The 21080-nt window shown below is 32.1% G+C and overlaps 1 protein-coding gene across 3 annotated transcripts in view; it reads right to left on the reverse strand.

The window, feature by feature from the left end:
• Positions 1-3190: 3190 nt before the first annotated feature.
• The window catches only part of Sema2a (Semaphorin 2a), a 658355-nt gene continuing 640465 nt past the window's right edge, over positions 3191-21080 (reverse strand). For all 3 annotated transcript variants that reach the window (XM_074122059.1, XM_074122061.1, XM_074122060.1), the window contains exons 7-14: positions 16187-16417; positions 15737-15973; positions 13697-13873; positions 11889-12013; positions 11650-11801; positions 10160-10351; positions 9656-9899; positions 3191-9407 (exon numbers count right to left, since the gene is read on the reverse strand). In XM_074122059.1, the coding sequence (XP_073978160.1) occupies positions 9327-9407; positions 9656-9899; positions 10160-10351; positions 11650-11801; positions 11889-12013; positions 13697-13873; positions 15737-15973; positions 16187-16417 (1439 nt within the window). In that variant the 3' untranslated portion in view covers positions 3191-9326. The remainder of the gene's footprint in view (positions 9408-9655; positions 9900-10159; positions 10352-11649; positions 11802-11888; positions 12014-13696; positions 13874-15736; positions 15974-16186; positions 16418-21080) is intronic.

The following is a 21080-nucleotide window of genomic DNA, read 5'->3' on the forward strand; positions in this document are numbered from 1 at the left end:
TAACTAATCTCCAGATTATCCCATCAACATCGTAGGGCTTGAAGGAAAAACTCTTATTTTTTACTTACTTCTAAAACGAAGTATTGCGGTCTAGTAAAATTTTCCGTTTTTCATATTGTAGTTTCCAGAGTCCGAAAATGTGTTTTTTAGAAAATGGGATAGGCAAGTATAACCCCAAAAGCAATCGAATCATAGAAGTTATTGCATCAAGCGATTTACTCTTTTGGAAAGAAATGTAGGCGCAGTAAGCTCTCAAATAAAAATTAAAAAAAAAATACATAGTGAAATGTAAGATGCCCTAGAGCCAAGCCACTTTAAGAGATGTCATGCAAGGCCGGAGGCCATTAACCAATATCAGGAGAGCATATCATGGGGCCTCAAATACTGACCGTGCGTGACGTTTGACTTCCACGCTTCCTGAAGGCATGCTGTAATATGCAGATTTGTACCTTATTATAAAGTATAATAACTCTTTGGCAAGTACATTAATTCTGCTTATGAGTCATTTTTCCGTCTTAAAAAACAACTAACGCTGAATAATCCTAACTAGCCCTAAATCCATCGACTACAACGTTATCTGCGTTCTTCACGTTATGTGAAAATGACGCGTCTAAGAAAACCCTACTGTATTCGGAAATGCCTTCATATTAAAAATAGAACGCGAATAGAACATCATTTGAACGATGCAAACGAACGAGAGCGAGTCGACATCGGAGAAGCTGGCATATTTAAAGAAACTACGATAGGCAGACTGTACACCGTGCATCCCAATCAAGATGAATGCTTCTTTCTTGAATAAGCCTGTTTCAACGTCTTTCAGCAATTGAGAATTTGGACAAGCGTGTATTATAATTAAATAATACTATGTTAGAATAAGGCACTAGGTCAATGAATACAATGTATGTATCCACAATAGGCCGGCTAGTCTCGAAAGTAAAAAAGGAAAATACAAAATCATAATTAATTTTGAAGGGATTTCCTCTATTTCTGTCTCGAACATTGTATTTTTAATACGAACGTATATTATAAACATTAGGTCGGCTATTTTTGTATCCAGTAGTTCAGAAAATAGGGCAAAGTTCAAATTCTTCATTAGATTTGCTGGAATTTTCTTAATTTCTATTTCTAACTTAGTATTTTGATGCCAAGAGGTTTAGAAAAAAGGGAAAAATATAAAATGTTTATTTTGTTGGTTTTGTTTGTAGAGATTAAGAACAAAGGGAAAAAAATCCACATCCAAATCAAATTTGAGCATTGTTTGCAATCATATTGATCGCCTGCACTCCTTCATCTCCAACTGAGTTTTAGGAGAAATATAAATCCCACTTGGCTGAAGATATTTTCCGTTTAATGCGCAAGCAAAATTTAAATATGAGCATGGATTTTAGAGAAAGCCATCACCGAATCTATCTGCTGCTGCTTCGTACGATGTAGAATTGGGTCGTGTAACAAATTACATAACGGGTGATCTTTTGTCGTATGTGCAACCAAAAATATTCCTGAGCTAACGCTTGAGCAAAGAGGCATTTAGGATAAAATAATGCAAACTGTCAACAACGGGGTTGGAAAAATCTTTTTCTTAGATGCGCTACGAGAACTGGTAAAACGTTCCTAATTAGATTGATTCTGGCAGCAATCCTATCCCAAAATGACATAGCCTTACCTCTTGCGTCGTCCGGAATGGTTCCATTTAACCAAACTGAGCCACAGCAAGGCGTGGCCGGGTGCAGCTTACTTTTTAATGTAATTTTATTGAATATTACTATTCGTATAGTTTATTTATGGACAATATCTAAAAATATTACTTATTAGTTAGTTAGTTAGTAACTAAGGTTTACTAATTAATTTTAACGACAACATTGTTGTCCGGATCACAAAAACTAATGCAATTGTTTTACGATAAAAACGATGACATATATTCATTCAACTCCTTTTTGAATTAACTAAAGAGAATCAACCAAAGTTCAGCTCTACCGAGTTTTAAACGCTTCAGTTCAAAAATAAATGTAGAAATCTGTGATGAAGTTCTGAAATAATCGTTTTCATCTAAATGGATCGATGACCACAAAAATCATTTTGAGACTTCTTATATAAACTCCTAAAATAAATTATTCATTACCTTTTTTCACCTTTGAAGTCAGCAACATTTTAATGGTTAACTTAAAATAATCTCCTTCACTACATATATTTTTCAGTCACTAAAAAATTCACTGCAATTCTAATGCCGTTTCTCTAGATTGAGCTGTATTACATTTTTTTATTTGGGAGACTGAGGTTAATTACATATTCAGTAAAAGCTGAGACCTAACTCGTACAAGTTACAGTCAACGTGCAGTAATATATTTTGGGTGTGGCTATCTATTTATTCATTAAATTTACTTCCAATAAGTTGATTAGTTGAGTTTCACTGAACGGAAACCATTATTTTCATTCATTCCAGACGATTCTTTTACCCTTAAAGCCATCAAAAAATGGTATTGTATTGTATAATTTTTGACAAAAAATAATAAAAATTAAAATTTGACAAAAATCATGGTGAATTATTAAACCCGGAAGGACCTTGTCAGAATAAATGGAATAGAAATTTCTTCAGAGATCTTGACTTCCTTGGGTATCTTAGCTTAACACCTCGAACACACTGACTGCTTCAATGAATGCTCACGCTTTAGGCATAGGTTCTGCAGAGATAGTTGACTTGTGCAACTATAAGTGTTTAGCGAACTCTAGCTTCAAATATATGCAATCAATAAAAAACCCAACACACATTCACCCAACCACATTACACCGACCGGCAACCTGGCGACCTCGATGGGAGTAGCGACCAGCTCTAAATTGTTGTTTATTAAGTTCGATTGATGACCTATGCAATGTGTGGCTCACTGTGTTTTAATCAAGTAGTTAACTGGGTTGTATGAATTTAGAACTTTGCTTTATAATAGGTAAGTGGATGCATAGCGATTCCCAATTTTCCATATCTGTGAAAATATTTTGATATAAGTCATTATAAAACCTTACTCAAAAACGAAAAAGCCTCGAAACTCGAATTTTATATTTCGCTTGCATACCCTGGAGGGCACAAACTGTAAATTAGATTCGAGGAAAATGATTTACTTTTATTTTGCGACCCCTTAATACAAAAATAAATTTTTGGAAAAGGATTATAAGAATTATTTTGGTTATAAATCATAAAATTCATTGATCTGATTTATTTTTAGGTAATAAATAATTGTGATGGCTGCTAATGATTATGTTGACCTTATTATAATGTTATTTTAGGTTTTTTTTATAATAATTTTTTTTTTTTTTAAATTAAACTAAGCACATAAAAACAAATGATTTTTTTTTTGGTACTTTCAATACACATTTACAGTAGTACAAGCTTAAAGAGAAATTCAAATCAAGCGAGGCTTGTCATTCCTTATACTTAAATAAACTGTTCAGGAAAGGAGTAGGTAGAAGGAATATTTTATTTATTCGGTAAAATCAGAAGTTGTATGTAGCCTAAGTGACATTTATAACATATATGTAATAATATATATGATATTAAATACATACATGTTATATTATAATATTGTATTATATAATATGTACACTTTACAATTCATTGCCATATAAACTTATCTAAAATTAGAATTCCCACAATAAAACAAAGAAAATAAAAAATATAATTTGATAAATAAAATGTTTACATTTTATATACAGTTTGCTCTGCCCCTTCAGTTTCAAACAATTATGATACACATTAAAACTAATTGAAAATTTTTATGGGAATTCATTTTAAATTTAAGTACTAGTAATGTGGCATTTTCAAAATAATTACAGTATCATTAATGATTCCAACACGTTTTCCAAGAAACATTTTTGTGTAACAGAAATAATTGTACCTCCAATTCTCTTACAAAATAGTAAGTTCAACAATGACATTAATAATTTTTAAATTGCAAGTGAAATTATCGAAAAGTGATAAGAAAGCAATAGAAAAAAAAAAAATGGAAAAATTATAATTTTAACAGAATACTTTTCGGCACGAGTTAGTGGAAAAAGATTCAAGATAAAACTCACGAGGAAATGGATCTGATAAGTAATTCAGAATTTTATATTAGGATTTGACCAACTTATATCTCAAAGTTATACTCAAGAAAGTGACTCTTAAGAGAATGCACGACAGCAACATCTTTAAAAACGGATTATATCTTATGCTCAATCTTGTAATCATTCCATCTCGTAAATCAATTTAAATTCTAAGGATGATAAACAAGAAATATTCAATGAGTTATTATATTTACCATGTCAAGGCATTTGGGTCTACTCATGGGAAATAGACTAAGTACGAACGCAACAATAAGTCGCAAATTAAACACCCACTTTTGTCACACTGAAATGAGTCTCTGAAGAGAACATTCAAGAAGAGCTAGAAACTGCCCTAGAACAAATAAATACTCAAGAGAGAATAGCTGCAATTCTAAACAAAACATTTCGACAGCTAGAATTTAAGAGCATTTTAACATGTACTTCCTCATTAAATAATGAGTAGTAGAGAATTTTGAGTTCACCAATCACTCACTTGAATGGCAGTTTAGAATGTTTACAGTGTAATAATCAATTTTCGCTAAATGAACATCAAAAGATATTCAAAAGGTTATTTCACTGGATTTGGCGCTGCGGGATTCTTTCTCCAAATCTTCGAGTCTTTCTTTGCTTAACCAAAAGGCGAAGGGTGTGAACGACAATGGTACCCAAAAACAATAAATTTTTAATGCCTCTAATAGTTTTCATATTCAAATTTAATACACCTTCAGAATAGAAGAAAGATTTAAAATGCAGGCGTTTTATGTAGATATCTGGGAGCAAAATCAGTTCTCCAACTCGTGAAGCCATCTGGGCAAATGTACTTAGAAGCAGGCCAACAATGATTACGTGGACTTGAAATGGAGGCAATCTACAATCTCAACCTGTATATCTTGCTAGGAGGTGAGCAAAAGGAGTCAACCTCTGGGGAAGTTGTTTGACAGACAGGAAAGTAGTGCTTTCAGCGCTATGAAGTAAAATATCAAACCATTTCGCCACTTTCTTTGCTGCACTTCCTTAACCAATACAAGGCGACATATCGCTTGTTCACTTGTTACGAAGGATATAGTTCGGACTGAGTGACCGGAATGAGGTAGCTCAAGCCCCTCTCGGAGTAAGTAGCCTTTACTGAGAATAAAAGCGGGTTCGGGAAGAACATTTGACTTCCATTAGTAAATATGGAGTAGAAAAGGGATACCTTGGATAAGGTTGTTAAGGCTTTAGAAAGTGATTATTACAACCTGTCGTCACCCTTCACTTCCAAAAGAATTCCCAAAAAGTCTGAGTGGTTTTTAGGTTAGCAGGAGGTGTCAAACTGGGGGCCCTCGAGGAATTTTTTTATGGCCCACGGATGTTCTGAAATAAAATGAAAAATGATAAAATTGTAATGAAGAAAATAGCGCGTGTTTAAAAATTGAGTTAGACATTCATGCTCTAAAGTTTCTACCAGGGTTGATCGGGTATATTTTTAGAACGCTTCCAAAATTTTAATTTTTTCCCCCAATTTCGAATTATTTGAGGAAGGCTACCATTAATAGATTCATCCAGATTCTACAGTTCTTAGATAAATGCTCCTTCCGTTAAAGACATTGGAAATTAGCAACTGGAAAAAAAAAGAAACAGCTTAAAATTAAAAAGATGTTGAAATCGTATATTCAGTGAAATGATCTTTTTCGATCCAAAAAATTACATCAACAATTCTGCAGATCCTTTATTTCAGTAAAAGTAAAGTATTGCCTCTTATTATTATTACTTTAAGGCTAGCAACCTTACATTACTAAAAAGTTCTCATATTAATCATTAAATAAAATCCAAGGCCAAGGGACCGGGATTCGAACCCAGCACCACAATACATTTTAGCTTTGCGGGCCTCGCCTCTAACCGCTCGGTTATTTCAGTATATAAAATGCATAACTATACTGGTGTATAATCAAGAGAAAGTGTTTCTTGGTAAACGTAGACCATTACACTAAAGTTTTTTTTAAATTACTTATTTTTTTCTTTCTGTACAACCGCTGCCACAAGCAATGATTACAAATCGATGAACGTATTTAAAGATTTTTATTTTTTTTTAATATACATCTATGTAATCGTTCAATTAATTCTTGTTGAAGATTTTCTTTTTATTTACTTATTTTACCATATTATGTTCCATGCAACCAATAAATTGCCCGGTTTTATTTTCAATGTATTCTTATTTATATATTATTTACTTTAAATTCGTTTTTCTTTTGTTCATTTCATATCATATACATATATTTATGTACAAATGGGTTTACAATTCCTATGGACATCAAGACAGATAACAAAGAAAACTAATAATTAAAAAGTGTGTATAAAAATATTTTAAATACTAGTCAACTTTGCAGTATTTTCATACAAAAAAATAACAATTTAATGTAAAAATTATTATTTATTACTTTTTCATTTTTTATTTGCATTATACAATTAGTGGACACTTACCATTTTTAACTTTTTTGTTTTATTTAAACTATTTCAAAACTAAAATACTTACCAAAACTGAGTTGGTAAAGAGATTTTTTTTTTTGTCTTAGGGAGTAAATCAAAATCTAATTGCAGTAAATAAATACACTTACCTACTACATTGGTAGTTATAATTAATACACATGTACATTTAAAAAAATAAAATAATAAGTTTATGAGAAACTTTTGCCTAATGGATTAACGCAGAATTCTTGTGCTAACAGAAGTAAAACTAGAGAATCCCAAAATCAATTTCATTCAGTTTTTTTCCTTTTCTTTGCAATACTTTTGTTTTTACGAAAAAAAAAACAAACAAACAAATATGCTGAGGCGACTTAATAGAAACTACGAAAGAGAGGCTGCAGTAAATGAGAATTATAAAACGAACGCATTCTGAAAGGGTTTACAAACTAAAAATATTTAAATAGGTGACAGGTTATCAAAGCAAAAATACATCATTTGTAGGGAGTGAATGGCAAAGCTTTATTTTTTTGGGAAAACTAAAAAAGATTCTATGTATAATAGCTGGCTGGATTCGCGAAGCTAGGAAATATCTCGCCAGACAATCCACATCTTTTCAAATGATACACTGAGAACGATTAGGTAAGGAAAATAATTAAGAAGTGGTGCAAATAATTAAAAATCCATTATAGCAATTCATCCCAATTTTCAATATGAATTTTCTGATTAGTATCAGAAAATTGATCAAAAATGGTTTCCTTCTTTAATAACGAACAAAATTTTTAATTGAATACTTTTTACAATCTTTGTATGAACTACATTAAAATTGTAGTAAATCACATTTAAAATGTCCAGAATCTTTACCACTAATTGATTTACTTATAGTCATTTCGGGTAATGCGGGATTGAGTCACTTGAGTCACTTAATGGTTAGCCAACCATTCCTCAATTACTAGATATTGTGATAGTGATTTTTGGGGACTACAGTCCCAACATTTGCATCTTTATTTATTGACTCTCAGGCAGGGCAAGTTCCCTAAGTCACGAAGTATAGTGAGATTCATTTCGCGGCGAAAAGTTATTAAAAAACAAAATATAATTTTTTTTTTATTTTTTAAAGAAACATTATTAATTGGAAAATGTTAAGTACGAAATTAGGTAGCATTTTTTAAGAAATATTTTAGGCATTATTAGAATGACTCGTAAGTTCCCAACAATATTCTTGCCTTTAACCTACAAGTTTTACAGAAATAATTATTGATCTATTTATTATCGAACAATGCAAAACTTATAACCATACTTCGAAATGCCAGACTTTTTCATGCAATTAATTAATTTTAGTTATAGATTAAGATCTATTACCCAAAGAATGTTGAATTTATGAACAAATTTTAATGGTCGTACAAAGCAGTATTTCTAATCCATTTCTCTACTCTTTTTTTTTTAAATTTCTCTATTTCGTGGAATTTCTTACCAAAAAATTTCGTTTTTAATTATTTTTTAATCGTAAATTTTATCGATTCTAATTTTAATTTTCGATTGTTTTTCTTTTTTGTTAATGTCAAGGCAAATTGTACAATTCTGCAGCCCCTTGGGACGTACCAACGCCTAAGTAAAACAAAAAGAAGGAAAGAAATTAAAATAAATTGTTCTATACACTTTTAAATAAGAAATTTTGAATATGGACTCCTTTATATCTTTAAACTACTATAATTAACTTTAATGATTTATATCCAATATCTGTACACACAACTCACAGCTTCTATCTAAATTAAAAAGTAAATAAAAAAAAAGGTAAAACAAAAAAGAATATAATATATCTTGATTGCTCTACAATTGTATGACTTACTTCATTCATTTTTTATTTATCTTAAAACAAAACGATCACTTATAATTTAAAAGTTCATTTAATTATTTATTTTTACTTTTTTTTCATATCACAGACCCACTGAAACCTTATCTTAATTTAAGAAACAATAAAGAGGTTTCAATAGTTAATTTTTAATATTTTTATTTTTTTACTTTATGTTCATTTTTTGTCTTTTTTTTTTTTTTTAAAAAAAGTCCAATAATATAGTTCTTACGCACCACATAATGAGCTCTAGCTTCAGATTGGAATTGTAATATACACATTTCTTCTCTGAAATTGGTTTTTGGTTTCCCTCATCTTTATTATTTTTTTAATCAACTGTATAAAACTTATAATATATGAGGAAAATTAAGAAAATACAACTACGGTTTATATTAATTTCCTTTTCAATGCACTCATTGGGCCTCAAATATGAGTTAACCATAATGGAGTGCATTTTCATTTATACAATTAGGTGCAAAATATTTTCTAAAATGTTATTCATGTTTTTTTTTTTTCTCATTCTTATTTTTTTTAATGTATCAAAATCGTAATATTTTCCTTAAACTTTAAAGAACTATACATTGATATATTTCATTTATCACATACTGGTGTCTGCAAAAAATTGAAGTAATAAATAGTTAATATAAATTAAAAAATAGACTACAGCCAAGAGCCAACAGACAGACACACTTTTATTTAGGTAACAGTTTTCATTTAAAAAGGGAATTTTGTATAAATTAAAAGGAAAAAAGCCTTCAAATATTTTCAGTCTTATTCACAAGGCTTTTTTTTTCTCTTTTATTTTTATTTTTTATAAATCCCTTTTTAAAATAAGAAATAAAAGTCCACATCACACTCATTTAAGTGAAAAAAAAAAAGAAGTAAGGAGAGATTGTACATAGAGTTAAAAATTAACTAGAGCTCAAGAAATAATCTATTAGTGGCGAATTTCTAGAACATTTCAGACTAATGGTGTTCGATGATATATTTCATTTGGATGATTATTTTGGTTCGCATTTGTGTCATTTTGACGACTGCATTGCTGGAAAAAAAGGTTTGAAGAGACTAATTAATAATGATTGACAATTTAAATCAATAAATTAAATTTTTATTTGAATAATTGACGAAATGCTTTTTCTGCTACAGTTTCGGCATTTTCTTTTATTCGCTTGAAATAAAGCAACTTTTTTTTTTTTGATTCACTGCTTTAATTGCAAATAGTACTACTAAATGAGTTAAATTTTCTTTTGGAAAAGAATTAAATTAAATTCCTACAATTTATATACTTACTGCTTGTTTTCTTTCCCATGTCTTCATAGCGTTTTTGTACCTTTCGAATTCATGGCACCAGTCCGAATATATTTTATGATAATCATGACTTTTGCCAGGAGGTGAACAACGATGGGTATCAACTGTTATATTGAAGGCGCAAAGTAAGGAACCACCTAGCCAACAATCGTATCTTCCAGAATCCGCTTCAGTAACGGACACTATCACCAGACCTCGCTCACAAGTTTCTATGTATTTGTCTCCTCTGTAAATTTAATTATAATTTATTAATTTTTTCCCCCTACAACATCTACAACAAATGTATCGAGTAAATTTGATGTTACAGATTCAGTTTCTCATGTTATGATGACTTGTTAGAGCGATCTACCTGAGGTGAAACAACTTTACAATATATTTACTCCTCCGATTGTAGTTTCCAAACAAAGCTTATTACAAAAAAATACTAAGCCCATTAAACCTGCAATTAATTATTTTTTAAAGAATAGTACAAACATTAAAATGTACCTATAAACTATTTGGTATCTTCCTTTCTCTTTACTATAGTGGTACCATGTAACTGTCTGTGAAGTTAGAACTTGTGGCATTTTCACAAAACAACCAAGATGGACACTCTGTCCCCAGGTAACTGATAGTTTCTTTTTAACCACTGAACTGTCACAAACGCTTGCACTGCTGTTGCTAACATCTTGTAATAGCCTAGAAAAAAAAATTAATAAAACTTATATTTATGGCTATTTATTCAGGAAGAAATGAAATATTTGAGCCGTTTATTTTGAAATTGGCCTAACTCCATTTGTCAATTTTTTCCGGTTGCCATGGTTACATGTACAACTTCCTGTTATTTATCAGTAAAGCAATTCAGGTTGCTCATATTCCGAGCAAATACGATAAATTCTTGATACATAAGTTTTCAGAGTTAGTTCAATAATTGAACCGTGTTGTTTGAAAGTGGCCTAACTCCATTTATACTTAAATCAAGATAATAATATATTATTGATAATGTCTGAAGGCAGTAATTTTAATTAATTAGTCTTTAACAAGTTAACCTCAGTTTTTGGACAATTGCGTTAGTTGAATAACCAGTACGTTTAATTAATATAAAACTTAAAATTTAATATAAAATTTTAAAAATTATTTCACCCATGGGGAAGAACAGAACAAGACCATTTAGTTCAGATAGTGAAGAAGAAATAGTTTTAAAGATATGTAAAATAAATTAAGTATGGTTTTTTTTCAGTTTGAAGCATCTTAAATTATGTTGAATGGACTTAGGCACCTTCAAATTTTATAATGAATCTGGATGTCAATTTTGAAAGTGGCCTAACTCCATTCTTGATAAGTAACCGCATATTATTCACTTAATAATTGCCACTATTTTAATAGGAACTATAAATTTAACACCCTTAGATACACTTAAGCAGTATGACTCATTAGTCTCCTGTACGTATATTTTTAAATTCATTGAAACGCAAACCCTTAAATATCTCGATTTGAAGATAAATGGAGTTAGGCCACTTTCAAAATAAACGGCTCATTTATTTGCTGGAAGGCATTTTTATTATCATTGCCCATCACCTGCTACGTAGGTATTTATCATCCTCCAATTTAAGGAATATTTCTTATTAATTTCAATTTTATTATTGTATACATACATCTTTAGCAAAACTCATGGCAAGAGGTTAAATTGTTTATGTGCAATCAAATAAATGTAATTAAATTGTTACAGTAAAACAAATATTTCGTGTATTAACAAACAATAATCTTTTGCGGAATTTTCTACAATAGAAAAGGTTCCTTGGGAATCGCTATTGATAGAGCTCATTACTTGTGAACAGGTTAATCTTCAGTATTTCAGTTCACTAATTACGGTGTAGCTTCATTTTGCGGAATGGGGTTTAGATTAGCTTAGAAAGCTAACTTTAAAAGTTAAAAACGTATCTTTTTTTTTATCCACTAATTGCATCAATATTGCTGAACACATTAAATCTACTCACCCAGGAACAAACGGCTTACAAGAGCTGGTATCTTTATCCCAACCACAATAAGGATCGTGTACACATCGCAGACAATTATCGTATCTTCTATTACACATAACCATGTCAATTTGACGTACACGTTCATCCGATGCTACATATATGGACTTGTGCTAAAAAAGATTTCATCATTTAAAAATAGAAAAAACGGTTAGTTATTTATTTCTAAAAAATATGTTGAATTCGTTCTCATAACCTACCTTTTTTGATATTTCCATAATTCTAATTGGTTCACCAGGAGTGACATCAAATATATCCAGCAATACAGACTGAGATTCTCCAGATTCTGAATACCATTGTACTATTTTATATACTCTTCCCAAGTCTGTAATAATAAATATTAACTAGAAATTTATTGCCAAAATGGATTTTGGAGGTCATCATCCAATAAAGTGAGAAAAAAACCCATAAATTCAATAATTATGTAGTTCCAATACTTTTTTGTAATATGGACTGTACGTACAAACTGTTATATAAAACTACAAAATTTTGTACCCAATTCTCATGATGTTTAGAAACATAGTGTTTAAATAGAACTTATCTATTAACCAGTTAACTGTTTACGACGAGTATATTCGTCATGCGTTTTCAGTTGTGACCATCGGCAGTTAATTTAGCAATTTTAGTTAAAACTATAATATACTCCTAAATTTATTTTTCATGTTTTTGGTTCCTATTTATGTTAATATAAATAAATGAATAAATGTGCATGAAATAAATAACGAAAAAATATATAAAAGTCATTTCATTGCAACCTAATTTCATATCAAACATACTTTGAGTTTGACGAATATATTCGTCAACGCTTAATTTTTACGACGCACGCAGAGGACACATTTTACTTCAAGGTCGAAACAGTTAACTAGTTAGGAACTTATATTTTACTTCTGGCAGGAACTTCTGGGAAATGTCATCAAGAAACAAAATTCTTCATCAATTCTTCAGAAGATCAATTTAAACGTCTGATGCAATTGCAAATTACGCTGAACATCTTTTCTCAGATTTAGCTCTGTGACACTAGAAATGGGAGCCTTTTTGACGATAGAACTCCATTATACGGTAATAAAAAGTAGCTGGTGATTAGGACACATCGAAAAATTAGTTAATTTGAGCCAAAAATACAGGTAGAATAGCTGCCAGTGAAACCTTGCTGCCCTTCAAACTAAAAACTTATCTGATAAATAACAAATTAATAAACATACGTAGACAATTATGATAGACGATCAAAGAAGAAACGTTACAACGCTGGCTGGTTACAACTGGATAATTGACTGACTTAAATTCAAATCAATAACTACCGATCATTAATAAATAATATGAGCCATTCACCTCACAAATCGATTAACTCCACTTTTTAAAAGATCTTGAAATTTAATTGTCAAAGCACTTGGTTCAGTCATAGCTTTTTTATATTTATAATAAATTTCCCACATAATAAAGATTAACCACCATTAAACGACAAACAAATTTTTGGCCATAATAAATAATTTATTTCCATTTTGATTAACTCCGAGCTATAATGTAAATCGTTGCAATAATTCAACTCAAATTCTGTAGGAGGTGCAGAATGATAACGGTAAATTTAATTGAATTTATATTATAAACCGAATTTTAAAAAACGTACACTACTTCATTGCATTTCTCCACTTTTATGGAGTTGATCTAGCTGTGTAGTGTGTGGCTCATATATTTATTAAATGCATTTATATTTGAATAAGTCTTGTACATAGATTAAAAATAATTTGAATTTGACGTGAAATGGTTCATTTCGAGTCGTTAGAATGTAATGTAATTTTACAGCGGACTTCCTAGAAGCCTGGAATAGCTGAGTAAAGCTTTGAAAATAAACAACCCTTATTGATAACATAGGATATTAATTGTAGGTTTTAAAACTTATACGTCCAAAAATTCTGAGACTAAATGAGAAATTCTGTCACATATTTAGATTTTCAGAAACAATATTTGCCATTTTTCTAAAGCTTAGGAGAATGCAAAAACATTCACTTACTTGTGCCAGCATAGTACACAACAAATTCCAGTTTCTCTCCAAAGACATCGTATTTGAGATTATCCACAACCAGGTGTGTAAATAGGATATCTCTCTTATAAAAGACAGGTTTATCATTGCGGTGAGCTACAGCTGCATCCATTAGTGGATGAGAACGAATGAAATTGAGTACTGTATCTGAAATAAGCATATTTAAATAATTATTTAACAAAAATAAACTTCATGCAAAGAAATTTACGTAGTGCATAGACCTCTTGGATCATGAGATGTACTTATGTTTTATAACTGTACAAAAATAATACTTAAAAATAAATATTGAAAACAATTTTGTAAAAACACGTAAGTAAAAAAAGCATTTCATGACAATGAAGATTGTTTAAACCAAATTCGCCAAAAAAACACTTGTGAAAAGAATCATTAAATGAAAGCAAAAATATAAGGTGAATTAAATAACCTGTGACAGGTTAATTAATCTGTTTCTGACGTATTTAGAAAAGGCATCGCAACTATTCTTGTAGGCCCTGAATGCGAAAGTTATAGGATTTACACGAGCATCAATTTGGGTGCTTCAATTCTGCGTTTGGTTCATCTCGAGTCTCGTTAGTCTCGAGGTCCCGGATTTAAGTCTAGCAGTGTCTTACCTAGCTTTTATTCTTCTTAGGAATATTCATTGTCGGCCGGTGATAGTCTTTTGCGAAAGAACTTTACTGTTCATTATTTTGGGTGACTGATTCATTGTTACAATAGGAATTCAGTCATAATATTTATTTATTGTGCCGAGCTTTCGACCTAGGGACTAGGTCATCTTCAGGACTTATAGTCTATATGATATTTTTACATGGTTATTGTTAAGTTGATGTACCCTCTGACTTGTCTGCTTGTGAACTATAATGAACTTCATTCTTTTTAGGCATTTAGGCAGAATTTCAGGAAGAAAATAGATTTCTTTCTTGGAATCCAAAAATTTGGGAAGTAATCTAAGTTTTATCTTAAAAACAATTTTGTGGACGCCAAATACTTTAGAAAAAGATACATATATATATATATTTTATTTATTTATTATGTAATTTACAATCTGTATAAATATATACAATAAGTAAATAGTAGGTAAATAAGATGAACTGGAGCGGGAAGAGCAGGAGGAGAGAAGCTACTCAGCGGTAGCACTCTCTATATGAGATAGGGGAATGTGAAGAGGAGAATATGAGTTGGAGAGAGGAGAGATTTTAGTTCTTCAGACTGTAACGAAGTCGCGGGGCCACTGGCGATTCAGTCGTCGAGGAGTATTAGGGATGTCAGAGGAGGTGAGAGATAGTACAAGAGGATTTGAGCTAGTCGAGAGAGCAGTATGGAACTTTTGGTATTTAGTCTTGGCGTGTTGGTCTATAAAGGGAATGTTGAGGTCGTTGTGAAGAGTGAGGTTAGTCACTGTAGAAAGGAGCGTCAGCTATCTGTCGGAGTAGTTTCGACTGAAATGTCAGTACAGTCCGTATGTTTGTAGGTTTGGCTGAACCCCACAGCTCTAGTACGTAAGTCCAAATAGGTTTGAGGATAGTACTGTATGTTAAACGTTTGAGTTCAATGGGCAATTTAGAGCATCCATGTAGCGAGTCTTCTTCAGAATTGGATATCCAAAAGAAAATTGTAAAGGGAAAGCAAGCTATCCAATTATTGAACTCGGTCGGTACATTGGAGTAAATCTATCCGCACGGAGATTAAAGAAAGGCTCCGTTTTCTTGGCAAGTATAACCCTCTAAGTAGCAGTATCTTGGAGCCTAACGAAGAAAATGGAAGATAGGCTATTGGCCTTAGAAATAGATTTCTGGAGAAGAAGCTGTGGGGTCTCCAAGATATGGCACGTGCCTAATCCGGAAATCCAAAGACTTGTGTATTCCATTGAAACACGGAAATTAAAATGGTACGGCCACGTGATGCGTGTGAGTGGTGAGAGATGGCAAAAAATATTATTTTTGAAAAAGTTTAATTACTAAAATAAGGCAAAACCTTTTTTTTTTTAGTTTCAGAGCAAACAATAAATACCTGGTAAGGTTTCTGTATCATTAACACACTGTCCAGGCCTGGGTTCAGGCACTTTGTTGGACAATACTGGCAGCCACGCCGAACTTGAAGTTGCCTGCTCTTTAAATTTACCGCTAAAAGCTTTTTGTATAGCTGCTAAATCAAATTCACAAATAGCACTGCCCATAAGTCCAGTAGTACTTGTGGTGAATGTGCCGTAGAATCTGGTGTTGTCACCTGGTGATTTATAAATGCTCTCTGTAACAAAATAAGAATATAATTTATTTTTATTTTTTGTAGAGAAATAGTTATTAGTCTGGAAATTTAAATGAAACAAAGCAATCCACAATTTTAGTCGATTCGAATGTTCAATTATTTATTTGAACATAGAATTCAGTACAAAGATAAGCAAAAACGAATTTAACTAAATATTTTGTAAAAAAATATTATCCCAAATTGGAAATTACTTACGTATCTCATTAAAGTAAAATGGAAATTCTCCTGGTATAGAACAATTTAGCCTTGCTTTTAAATATGTGGCCCAATTTTGATTGAGTATATTCTTTCCACCGGTGTCACGTTTACAGACCCTTGCTACTCTTGAGTAAACACTTTTGCCGCAATTAATGTATTCCACGGCGGTTTCACGAAAGAAAAAGAAAACATATTGTCCAATGTCAAATGAGCCGACAAAGTCTGGTTCTGAAACAAAATTGAAAACATCTTTCAGGTGCTGTTACAAATATTACTTTGTGATCAAATAGTTCATTTATATTTTGTGAAACAATGGATGCAAATAAAAAGGAAGATTATGTTTGCTCAAGATACAGAGTTATTTTACATAATAAATTCTATAGAAGCGTTAATGAACCTGGAAGAGATAAACGTTAAAAAAAATTAAACAGTCTAATTTTGTTGTTGTGAATTTCTAAAACAGATATAAATCGTTAAACGACACGAAAAGAGATACAGTGGAGTCTCGGTTATCCGTCATGACCGGGACCGGACACGTGACGGATAGTCGAATAGACGGATAATGGAAAAAAACAGGAAAATTTCCAGATTCTTTTGTTTAACATGTATAAAACTTTGTATTAACTGGTATACGAGGTGTGTTCAAAAAATAAGGTGAATTTTCATTTTTCTTAAAAAATATTTATTTATTCATCGATTTTTATTTTGTCTCCTTCAAAGTAGTCCCCCTCAGATATAATACATATGTGCCAGCGTTTTTTCCAATCCTCGGAACAGTTCTGATATGCACTTTTTGGTATGTCCTTGAGCTCTCTCAGCGATTCGGTTTTTATCTCCTCAATCGTCGCAAATCTCCGTCCTTTCATGGGTCTCTTCAATCATGGGAACAGGAAAAAGTCGCAGGGCGCCAAATCTGGTGAATACGGTGGCTGAGACATGATAATGTCATTCAACAATTCCTGAGCGATGCTCATGCGACGGTTTTTTTGAACAAAATTCAGCAATTTTGGAACGAACTTCGCTACTACACGCTTCATGCCCAAAATTTCCGAAAAAATTGCAGGACATGTGCCAACCGATATGCCGACAACCTCAGTAACTTCTCTAATTGTGATTCGACGATTCTTCTCAACATTTTCATCGGTTGTTGATGTGCTGGGGCGTCCAGGGCGAGCGTCGTCATTCACATCTTCTCGACCTTCTGTGAAAAGCTTGTACCACTTGTAAACATTTTTTTGACACAGAGTACTCTCACCGTACGTCACTCTCAACATTTCAAGTGTTTTTGAGCACTTAATTCCATTTTTTACACAAAATTTGATTCAAATTCGTTGATCCATTTTTTTCGACAGAAGAAAATCGCCGAACTCGCAAAACACTTGTCTTATTTATGCCTCTAACATACAAACTAAACATGCTATATAGCTACAACTTTGAAAATATGTTCGAGACAAGTGTACCAACATAAAAAAAAAAGACAATCGAAATTCGAATGTACGTAGCCCGCGAAATTTGAAAATTCACCTTATTTTTTGAACATACCTCGTACATATTTTATACGTTTATACGCTTAAGCCTTAAAGGTCAGGTATCTTTCATCATTCAATTCATTCTATTGTGTATTAAAATTAATGAATACAATGTCTGCGACATCTAATCGGTTTTGTGGGCGGTTTTGTTTGTGGTTGATCTTTTTAGGAAAAAACCCCACAAACTGTCGAATGATGGACACGAGTATGGACCTAAAAGACAAAGGAAAAAATCTCAGAAGAAAATATTCACACTCTGCGTTGAACGGGAATGTTTTTTTTTTTTTAATTTTTAAATACTGAGGAGAGTGACGGTTAATTGGAATAGACGGATAAAAGGGTGACGGATAACCGAGACTCCACTGTATGTTAGTCCAAAATTTAATAAACATCCACACTCCTAAACATAAAGCAATCACAACGGTAAGTTCTGGTATTTAAAAGAAACTTAATCTTTTAAGTCTCTTCTTTTCTCTGTCCTGCTTAAGAATTCTCATCTTTTACCACTTTTAATTTCTCTTATTTATTAATGACATAAAAATCAATCTTCTTAAAGGTCCCATTTTATTATTTGAGGATGACGTAAAACTTCATTAGGCAATTTACTTCTTTTAAGAATAAGGAACCTGCTATAGACATTATCTTATCTTGATAATTAGGGAACTGTCTAGATCTTAACCTCACCAAGTGCATAGCAATTTCTTAGTGAAGGAAATTTAATATGGTCAGAAGCAAATCGTAACAAATGCTTGGATTTATTTTCAGAAGCTTCTTTAACATTCTTTCTCACATTACACTTTGTAAAACCTTTGTAAGACTCTATATTGAATATTGGTTCAATAATTAGGGAGTCAATTTGCAAGGTGCAAATGGATTTTATTGAATTTGTTTCAGAATACCTTTTTGAAATGGTTGGCTTGACAGATTGCTAAACAAAGACATCTATTCAGATCACAATTATTTATCAATATTTCTTCCGTGTCCGCCAGAAGAGCTAATAATTATCTTTCTTTTCTCTGCAATCTCCTTCTCCATTTTAAAATGGGCGGTCCTTACCTTTTTTGCTTTAATCACTTTTACCCATCTACGAGTACAATTATGACTATTATTCCCATATTTTTTGGATGATGCGGACATTCAGCTGATTGAGATTAATTTGATCATTACAAAATTATTAGATAAAGTTAAAAGTAGATTATTCTTTCAAATTAATTAGATGTTCATTATCTGATAATGGATCGATCTGATAATGAAAATCTCAAGGTGGAAGCAACAGCCGAAACAGGTTTGAATTAAAATAAACAAGCTTCACGCGAGAGAATAATTGGAATTTCCATTTTTGACTTTTCTTTTTAGAGAAAACAAGATTCTGATTAATTTTACAGGTGACATATAGGACTATTACTTCGTGAAAAACGAGGCTGCTAAATGAAAAATAATCTTCATTAAATGTAAAAGGGGGATTACCCTTTTCATTTCACTTCTGCTCTTCTATTCACTGACTGGCGGAGAGGACAGACAAATCGTCTTGGAGTTTTTCACCACCTGTTGATTCAAAAGGGAAGATAGGGTAAATAAGTGAGCCTTGTAGCTCGCTATCTTCTACGTCATCCACTATACGATTATTAATTAAGGAATATATTAGACGTTGGCTTTTATATAAAGTTTGAATAATTGTTTTAATTGTTGATTTGACATTTCTGTACAGCCTTATATATTTTCAGAACAAAATAATGACTTATTATATCTTGTTATACTATAAAAATATCAAAGATAATCCCACAAGTGCTGATAATTTGATAATTTTAAGGAGTAGATTGTCTTCTTTCCATGACAATTGCACAAGTGCGATTTTCTGATGGAAACAGGGTAAGAGTTAATAATCTACACAAAATTACAAAAGAAAATTATAGCAAGAATGTAAATTGGATAATTTCGCGAACACTAAAATGATTAAAATAAGTTAAAGTATATTTTAAATTGATAAGGTTTACCAAAGTGAATAACACAGCATTAATTTCAATATTTCAGTTGAAGTATTTCAAACACGGGATAGTGAAATTATTTCTCAAATCAGCTAGAGCAGGGGTGAGCAACCTTTTTAATCAATGGGCCAATTTAAATTTAAATTTTTTTTTGGCGGGCCGCACATAGATTAACTCTTATTAATACATAATTTACGAAAGTTCGTACGAAACGCATCGCGTCCGTATTGCATGTTTGAACAAGTCACCGACAAGTGTGTATCTCGTCACAAAAAAATCGCGCAGACGCGGCGCGTTCGTATTGCATGTTTAAAAACGACGTCGACAAGTAACCCGCCATAAAAAAATATTTCGGTTTAGTATGTACTACCATTTTATTATAATTAATTTTATAACAATATACGAGGTGTGTTCAAAAAGTAACGGGAATTTTCGTTTTTTGAAAAAAATATTTATTTATTCATCTACATTAATATTGTCGCCTTCAAAGTAGTCCCCTTCGCATACAATACACTTGTGCCAGCGCTTTTTCCAATCCTCGAAACACTTCTGAAACTCGATCTTTGTGATAGCTTTCAGCTCTTTCAGCGATTCGCTTTTAATGTCATCTATGCTTGTAAAACGACGGCCTTTTAATGTTCTCTTTATGTTTGGAAATAGAAAAAAGTCACATGGAGCCATGTCTGGCGAATATGGAGGCTGGGGCATCGTTAAAGTTTTGTTTTTCGCCAAAAATTCACGAACAAGCAATGAAGTGTGAGCAGGTGCATTATCGTGGTGCAAAATCCATGAATTGTTTTGCCACAAATCCGGGCGTTTTTTTCGGATTGCTTCACGCAAACGGCGTTGAACTTGTAGGTAGTACTCCTTATTGATTGTTTGACCTTGTGGCAAGAATTCATGATGCACTATGCCATTAAAATCGAAGAACACAGTGAGCATAACCTTCACATTCGACCGCACTTGTCGAGCCTTTTTCGGTCTTGGCGATCCAGAATGCCTCCACTGGGACGATTGAGCCTTAGTTTCGACATCATATCCGTAAACCCATGTTTCGTCACCTGTTATAACACGTTTCAGTAGATCCGCATCGTTGTCGACTTCATTGAGTGACTCTTGAGCAACTTCCATTCTCCGCTGTTTTTGTTCGAAATTCAACAATTTTGGAACAAATTTTGCTGCCACACGTTTCATACCCAAAACATCCGAAAAAATTTCATGGCATGAGCCAATTGATATGGCAACATCATCAGCGACTTCTCTGTTTGTGATTCGGCGATCGTTCATAACCATTTCTTTCACTTTTTTCACGTTTTCATCGGTTGTTGATGTGCTTGGACGTCCAGGTCGTTCGTCATCTTCAACGTTTTCGCGGCC

Source organism: Rhodnius prolixus, unplaced genomic scaffold (genome assembly GCF_049639745.1).
Source record: "Rhodnius prolixus isolate KJV_2025 unplaced genomic scaffold, Rpr scaffold_8, whole genome shotgun sequence".
Classification (NCBI taxonomy): domain Eukaryota; kingdom Metazoa; phylum Arthropoda; class Insecta; order Hemiptera; family Reduviidae; genus Rhodnius; species Rhodnius prolixus.